This window comes from Cherax quadricarinatus, chromosome 83 (genome assembly GCF_038502225.1).
Source record: "Cherax quadricarinatus isolate ZL_2023a chromosome 83, ASM3850222v1, whole genome shotgun sequence".
NCBI classification, from domain to species: Eukaryota; Metazoa; Arthropoda; class Malacostraca; order Decapoda; family Parastacidae; genus Cherax; species Cherax quadricarinatus.
This window is the reverse complement of record NC_091374.1, coordinates 15,642,411-15,651,655: the sequence shown is the minus strand read 5'-3', so window position 1 is coordinate 15,651,655 and position 9,245 is coordinate 15,642,411. Positions and strand designations below refer to the sequence as shown.

Here is a 9,245-nt window from a genome sequence, read left to right as displayed (position 1 = left end):
CTAAACGCACATCACTAATAAACACACATCTTCACTACAAAACGCACATCTTCAATACTAAAGGCACATGTTCACTACAAAACGCACATCTTTACTACTAAACGCACATCACTACTAAACGCACATCACTAATAAACACACATCTTCACTACTAAACGCACATCTTCACTACTAAAGCACATCTCCACTAAGAAACTCACATCTTCACTAAGAAACTCACATCTTCACTACTAAACGCACATCACTACTAAGCGTACATCTCCACTGTGAAACGCACATTTTCACTACTAAACGCACATCTTCACTAAGAAACCCACACATCTTTACTGCACATATTTACCATTACACTGAGAAATACACATTCGTAATTTAGTGTAACAAGATAATATTCCAAGTCTGACTAAAATATCGTCACAAGTTTCTTTATTGCTTAAATCAAGTTCCTTAACAAAGTTTAAATAAAATTACGTCAGTTCCATTTAAGCAACTTTTTTACCAATATGATAATAACAGTAATTTCGTTAAGGAAATTACTTAGAAAATAACTTAGACAAAATGTGTAATTTCAAGACGTAACTTCTGTTGGTATCGATAGCCATCCTCATTGTAGATGTTATCTATATTTGCCACGTGAGATAAAGCATCAGACAAGTGAATAGTGAGATGCGTTTGAGAATTCAGGACGCATTATGGCCTTGTTGTGTACGATCTACCAGACTGGGCGCCTGGTTGTTGCGATCCCAAGTCCCCTTCTCAGACGATGACCTCGGAGACGTTGCCAATTTCGTCAATTTCTTCGTTTTGCAGGAATTGGCAAAGGACCAGGGAGCGAGCCTTAGTGGTATTCGTAAACCATCAGGAAAGATTATTGCCCTAGCCCTACTTGTCCTGCCTATGTAAGCCATTGTATTGATAGTTGTCCTCTACTACGTTATTGTGGATCTGTGTAATAAATTACAGAGGGAGGACAATCCCAAGGAGAGCGAGGACGGACTCTTGCAGGGCGAAAACAAACTTGAGGTTTGTTGGGCCAAGGCCGAACCCAAATCCGAGGAGTCGCCCGAAGAATCGTCCGAGTCCGAAGCCGAGGAGTCTCCCGAGACCGAGTCCGAAGCCGAGGAGTCTCCCGAGACCGAGTCCGAAGCCGAGGAGTCTCCCGAGACCGAGTCCGAAGCCGAGGAGTCGCCCGAGACCGAGTCCGAAGCCGAGGAGTCGCCCGAGACCGAGTCCGAAGCCGAGGAGTCGCCCGAGACCGAGTCCGAAGCCGAGGAGTCGCCCGAGACCGAGTCCGAAGCCGAGGAGTCGCCCGAGACCGAGTCCGAAGCCGAGGAGTCGCCCGAGGCCGACCCCGAAGAGTCGCCCGAGGTCGACCCCAAAGAGTCGCCCGAGGTCGACCCAGAAGAGTCGCCCGAGGTCGACCCCGAAGAGTCGCCCGAGGTCGACCTCGAAGAGTCGCCCGAGGCCGACCCCGAAGAGTTGCCCGAGACCGAGTCCGAAGCCGAGGAGTCGCCCGAGACCGGGTCCGAACCTGAAGAATCGTCCGAGGCCGCCGAACCCGAAGAGTCGCCCGAGGCCGACCCCGAAGAGTCGCCCGAGGCCGACCCCGAAGAGTCGCCCGAGGCCGACCCCGAAGAGTCGCCCGAGGTCGACCCCAAAGAGTCGCCCGAGGTCGACCCCGAAGAGTCGCCCGAGGTCGACCCCAAAGAGTCGCCCGAGGTCGACCCCGAAGAGTCGCCCGAGGTCGACCTCGAAGAGTCGCCCGAGGTCGACCCCGAAGAGTCGCCCGAGGCCGACCCCGAAGAGTCGCCCGAGGCCGACCCCGAAGAGTCGCTCGAGGCCGACCCCGAAGAGTCGCCCGAGGTCGACCCCAAAGAGTCGCCCGAGGTCGACCCCGAAGAGTCTCCCGAGGTCGACCCCGAAGAGTCGCCCGAGGTCGACCTCGAAGAGTCGCCCGAGGTCGACCCCGAAGAGTCGCCCGAGGCCGACCCCGAAGAGTCGCCCGAGGCCGACCCCGAAGAGTCGCTCGAGGCCGACCCCGAAGAGTCGCCCGAGACCGAGTCCGAAGCCGAGGAGTCGCCCGAGACCGGGTCCGAACCTGAAGAATCGTCCGAGGCCGCCGAACCCGAAGAGTCGCCCGAGGCCGACCCCGAAGACTCGCCCGAGGTCGACCCCGAAGAGTCGCCCGAGGTCGACCCTAAAGAGTCGCCCGAGGCCGACCCCGAAGAGTCGCCCGAGGCCGACCCCGAAGAGTCGCCCGAGGCCGACCCCGAAGAGTCGCCCGAGGCCGACCCCGAAGAGTCGCCCGAGGCCGACCCCGAAGAGTCGCCCGAGGCCGACCCCGAAGAGTCGCCCGAGGCTGAACCCGTATCCGAGAAGTCGCTCGAGGATGAACTCGAATCCGAGGAGTTCCTCGAGTCCAAACTCGAGCTCGAGGAATCGCCCGACGCCGAGGCCGAACCCGAACCCGAGGAATCGCCCGAAGTCGAGGCCGAATCCAATCCCGAGGAGTCGCTTAAGGCCGAGGCCGAACCCGAGGTGGGCCAATGGACAGAGTCACCCCAGGAGGAATAAAGGATAGTGTCACCCCATGAGGGGCAAGGGACAGTGTCACACCAGGAGGATCAAGGGGCAATGCCACCCCAGGAGGATCAAGGGACATTGTCACCCCAGGATGAACAAGGGACAGTGTCACCCCAGGAGGTCCAAGAGACAGTGTCATCCCAGGAGGATCAAGGGACATTGTCATCCCAGGAGGTCCAAGGGGCAGTGTCATGCCAGGAGGAAAAAAGGACAGTGTCATCCCAGGAGGACCAAGGGGCAGTGTCATCCCAGGAGGACCAAGGGACAGTGTCATCCCAGGAGGACCAAGGGACAGTGTCATCCCAGAAGGACCAAGGGACAGTGTCATCCCAGGAGGACCAAGGGACAGTGTCATCCCAGGAGGACCAAGGGACAGTGTCATCTCAGGAGGACCAAGGGACAGTGTCATCCCAGGAGGACCAAGGGACAGTGTCTTCCCAAGAGGACCAAGGGACAGTGTCTTCCCAAGAGGACCAAGGGACAGTGTCTTCCCAAGAGGACCAAGGGACAGTGTCTTCCCAGGAGGACCAAGGGACAGTGTCTTCCCAGGAGGACCAAGGGACAGTGTCATCCCAGCAGAACCAAGGGACAGTGTCATCCCAGCAGAACCAAGGGGCAGTGTCATCCCAGGAGGACCAAGGGGCAGTGTCATCCCAGGAGGACCAAGGGGCAGTGTCATCCCAGGAGGACCAAGGGACAGTGTCATCCCAGGAGGACCAAGGGACAGTGGCACCCGAGGAGTGTGATTTGGAGGGGATGGACAGATCTAGTAAAGATTCCTCACTCTTAAACAAAGTTGCTAATGTGGCACTTGGGATTTATTCAGTGTTTCTCATCCCTGTTGCACTGACATTGTTCAGCGTGTGAAGTGTTCCACTGAACAAAAAGGTCCCTTTCTACACAGTCCCTTATTATTTGTTCAAAGACTGATGAAAGCATATTTATTTTAAATTATACTTTTAACTATTGTCTTAATATAATTGATTTTCATTATGTATATGCAAAACAACCACTCTGAAAAAATAGAGAAATTCCAAGCGCCTTCGTGACTATTTACATTATCAAGGAACTATGAAAGTGAAGCATCCTAGGAAGCTATATAAGGGGTCTGGCCAACACCTCACTATCAGATCCCACAACGGTTAAACACGTGACGCGCGCCGACCCAACTTGGATAGGTCCTTTGCACAACTCACCCACAAACTATTCTACCCAAGAAAATTTAAAAATTATTATTTGTCCAGTGTATTATTAAATTCTTCCCAAATTCTATTAATTATAAATGGATCTAATTTATATAAACCGAAGGAAATATTCATATTATTGTCAAAACTGCTTTTTATGAAACAAGATTCAATTATATTCCTGTCGACCATGGACTTGCTTGATAATACTTTCTCAACTTTTTGAAAATCAATTGGATGGTTAAAATCTCTCACATGAATAAATAGAGTATTGGAATCTTGTCCAGTTCTAATGCTATATTTATGTTGTTTTAATCTTAGTTCGAGATTTTTAACAGTTTGACCGTAATAAACTTTATCGCAAATTTTACAAGGAATCTTATAGACACATCCATCAGCATTTTGGGGGGAATTCTTTATCAAAAGTTTTTTTTACTGTATCAAGATTTTTGAATACAACTTTAATATTAAAAGTCTTAAGAAGAGAAGGCATATCAACCAAATTTTCATGGTAAGGGAGAACCAACACATGTATATGTGTGTGTATATATATATATAAATATATATATATATATATATATATATATATATATATATATATTTATTTATTTATTTATTTATTTATTATTATTTATTATCACACTGGCCGATTCCCACCAAGGCAGGGTGGCCCGAAAAAGAAAAACTTTCACCATCATTCACTCCATCACTGTCTTGCCAGAAGGGTGCTTTACACTATAGTTTTTAAACTGCAACATTTACACCCCTCCTTCAGAGTGCAGGCACAGTACTTCCCATCTCCAGGACTCAAGTCCGGCCTGCCGGTTTCCCTGAACCCCTTCATAAATGTTACTTTGCTCACACTCCAACAGCACGTCAAGTATTAAAAACCATTTGTCTCCATTCACTCCTATCAAACACGCTCACGCATGCCTGCTGGAAGTCCAAGCCCCTCGCACACAAAACCTCCTTTACCCCCTCCCTCCAACCTTTCCTAGGCCGACCCCTACCCCGCCTTCCTTCCACTACAGACTGATACACTCTTGAAGTCATTCTGTTTCGCTCCATTCTCTCTACATGTCCGAACCACCTCAACAACCCTTCCTCAGCCCTCTGGACAACAGTTTTGGTAATCCCGCACCTCCTCCTAACTTCCAAACTACGAATTCTCTGCATTATATTCACACCACACATTGCCCTCAGACATGACATCTCCACTGCCTCCAGCCTTCTCCTCGCTGCAACATTCATCACCCATGCTTCACACCCATATAAGAGCGTTGGTAAAACTATACTCTCATACATTCCCCTCTTTGCCTCCAAGGACAAAGTTCTTTGTCTCCACAGACTCCTAAGTGCACCACTCACCCTTTTCCCCTCATCAATTCTATGATTCACTTCATCTTTCATAGACCCATCCGCTGACACGTCCACTCCCAAATATCTGAATACATTCACCTCCTCCATACTCTCTCCCTCCAATCTGATATCCAATCTTTCATCACCTAATCTTTTTGTTATCCTCATAACCTTACTCTTTCCTGTATTCACCTTTAATTTTCTTCTTTTGCACACCCTACCAAATTCATCCACCAATCTCTGCAACTTCTCTTCAGAATCTCCCAAGAGCACAGTGTCATCAGCAAAGAGCAACTGTGACAACTCCCACTTTGTGTGTGATTCTTTATCTTTTAACTCCACGCCTCTTGCCAAGACCCTCGCATTTACTTCTCTTACAACCCCATCTATAAATATATTAAACAACCACGGTGACATCACACATCCTTGTCTAAGGCCTACTTTTACTGGGAAATAATATCCCTCTTTCCTACATACTCTAACTTGAGCCTCACTATCCTCGTAAAAACTCCTCATTGCTTTCAGTAACCTACCTCCTACACCATACACCTGCAACATCTGCCACATTGCCCCCTATCCATCCTGTCATACGCCTTTTCCAAATCCATAAATGCCACAAAGACCTCTTTAGCCTTATCTAAATACTGTTCACTTCTATGTTTCACTGTAAACACCTGGTCCACACACCCCCTACCTTTCCTAAAGCCTCCTTGTTCATCTGCTATCCTATTCTCCGTTTAACTCTTAATTCTTTCAATAATAACTCTACCATACACTTTACCAGGTACACTCAACAAACTTATCCCCCTATAATTTTTGCACTCTTTTTTTGTCCCCATTGCCTTTATACAAAGGAATTATGCATGCTCTCTGCCAATCCCTTGGTACCTTACCCTCTTCCATACATTTATTAAATAATTGCACCAACCACTCCAAAACTATATCCCCACCTGCTTTTAACATTTCTATCTTTATCCCATCAATCCCGGCTGCCTTACCCCCTTTCATTTTACCTACTGCCTCACGAACTTCCCCCACACTCACAACTGGCTCTTCCTCTCTCCTACAAGATATTATTCCTCCTTGCCCTATACACGAAATCACCGCTTCCCTATCTTCATCAACATTTAACAATTCCTCAAAATATTACCTCCATCTTCCCAATACCTCTAACTCTCCATTTAATAACTCTCCTCTCCTATCTTTAACTGACAAATCCATTTGTTCTCTAGGCTTCCTTAACTTGTTAATCTCACTCCAAAACTTTTTCTTATTTTCAACAAAATTTGTTGATAACATCTCACCCACTCTCTCATTTGCTCTCTCTTTACATTGCTTCACAACTCTCTTAACCTCTCTCTTTTTCTCCATATACTCTTCCCTCCTTGCATCACTTCTACTTTGTAAAAACTTCTCATATGCTAACTTTTTCTCCCTTACTACTCTCTTTACATCATCAATCCACCAATCGCTCCTCTTCCCTCCCGCACCCACTTTCCTGTAACCACAAACTTCTGCTGAACACTCTAACACTACATTTTTAAACCTACCCCATACCTCTTCGACCCCATTGCCTATGCTCTCATTAGCCCATCTATCCTCCAATAGCTGTTTATATCTTTCCCTAACTGCCTCCTCTTTTAGTTTATAAACCTTCACCTCTCTCTTCCCTGATGCTTCTATTCTCCTTGAATCCCATCTACCTTTTACTCTGTGTAGCTACAACTAAAAAGTGATCTGATATATCTGTGGCCCCTCTATAAACATGTACATCCTGAAGTCTACTCAACAGTCTTTTATCTGCCAATACATAATCCAACAAACTACTGTCATTTCGCCCTACATCATATCTTGTATACTTATTTATCCTCTTTTTCTTAAAATATGCATTACCTATGAATAAACCCCTTTCTATACAAAGTTCAATCAAAGGGCTCCCATTATCATTTACACCTGGCACCTCAAACTTTCCTACCACACCCTCTCTTAAAGTTTCTCCTACTTTAGCATTCAGGTCCTCTACCACAATTACTCTCTCACTTGGTTCAAAGGTTCCTATACATTCACTTAACATCTCCCAAAATCTCTCTCTCTCCTCTGCATTCCTCTCTTCTCCAGGTGCATACACGCTTATTATGACCCACTTCTCGCATCCAACCTTTACTTTAATCCACATAATTCTTGAATTTACACATTCATATTCTATTTTCTCCTTCCATAACTGATCCTTCAACATTACTGCTACCCCTTCCTTTGCTCTAACTCTCTCAGATACTCCAGATTTAATCCCATTTATTTCCCCCCACCGAAACTCCCCTACCCCCTTCAGCTTTGTTTCGCTTAGGGCCAGGACATCCAACTTCTTTTCATTCATAACATCAGCAATCATCTGTTTCTTGTCATCCGCACTACATCCACGCACATTCAAGCATCCCAGTTTTATAAAGTTTTTCTTCTTCTCTGTTTTAGTAAATGTCTACAGGAGAAGGGGTTACTAGCCCATTGCTCCCGGCATTTTAGTCGCCTCATACGACACGCATGGCTTACGGAGGAAAGATTCTTTTCCACTTCCCCATGGACAATAGAAGAAATAAAGAAAAACAAGAGCTATTTAGAAAAAGGAGAAAAAGCTAGATGTGTATATATATATATATATATATATATATATATATATATATATATATATATATATATATATATATATGCATGTGCGTGTCTGTGAAGTGTGACCAAAGTATAAGTATATACAAACACTCACACATGCACACACACGAATAACAAGTATCTTCACTAGGAAACGCACATTTTCACTACTAAATACACATCTTCACCAATAAACGCTCATCTTCACTATGAAACGCACATCACTACTAAACGCATATCTTCAATACTAAACACACACCTTCTATACTAAACACACATCTTCACTACTAAACGCACATCACTAGTAAACTCACATCTTCACTGCTAAACGCACATCACTAGTAAACTCACATCTTCACTGCTAAACGCACATCACTACTAAACTCACATCTTCACTGCTAAACGCACATCACTAGTAAACTCACATCTTCACTGCTAAACGCACATCACTACTAAACTCACATCTTCACTGCTAAACGCACATCACTAGTAAACTCACATCTTCACTGCTAAACGCACATCACTACTAAACTCACATCTTCACTGCTAAACGCACATCACTACTAAACTCACATCTTCACTGCTAAACGCACATCACTACTAAACTCACATCTTCACTGCTAAACGCACATCTTCAATAATAAACTCGCATCTTCACTACTAAACACACATCTTCACTGCTAAACACACATCTTCACTACTAAACACACATCTTCACTACTAAACACACATCTTCACTACTAAACACACATCTTCACTGCTAAACACACATCTTCACTGCTAAACACACATCTTCACTACTAAACACACATCTTCACTACTAAACACACATCTTCACTAAACGCACAGTTTCATTAAACGCGCATCTCAGCTATGAAAAACATCTTCACTACTAAACGCACATCCCCACAATGAAACACACATCTTCACTACTAAACGCACATCCCCACAATGAAACACACATCTTCACTACTAAACGCACATCCCCACAATGAAACACACATCTTCACTACTAAACGCACATCCCCACAATGAAACACACATCTTCACTACTAAACGCACATCCCCACAATGAAACACACATCTTCACTACTAAACGCACATCCTCACAATGAAACACACATCTTCACTACTAAACGCACATCCCCACAATGAAACACACATCTTCACTACTAAACACACATCTTCACTAAGAAACCCACACATCTATACTGCCATACTCAGATGCACATATTTACCATTACTCTGACAAATACGTATTCGTAATTCAGTGTAACAAGTTAAAGTTCCAAGTCTGATCGAAACGTTGTCACAAGTTTCTTTTCTGTTGTTGCTTAAATCAAGTTCGTTAAGAAAGTTCAATATTTACCGATCTGTAAATAAAATAACATGAGTTCCAGGTGACCAACTTTTTTGCGAATGTGATAATAACAGTAACTTCGCCAAGGGAATTACTTAGAAAAAAATAAATTTAACAAA

The 9,245-nt window shown here is 45.1% G+C and overlaps 1 protein-coding gene across 1 annotated transcript in view; it reads left to right on the top strand.

Annotated features, from left to right (window-relative positions):
* Nucleotides 1-3,504, top strand: part of LOC128702244 (retinitis pigmentosa 1-like 1 protein) — a 19,251-nt gene extending 15,747 nt beyond the window's left edge. Inside the window, exon 2 of the mRNA XM_070102902.1 lies at nt 917-3,504. Coding sequence (XP_069959003.1) covers nt 917-2,571 — 1,655 coding nt within the window. The 3' untranslated portion in view covers nt 2,572-3,504. The remainder of the gene's footprint in view (nt 1-916) is intronic.
* Nucleotides 3,505-9,245: the final 5,741 nt, after the last annotated feature.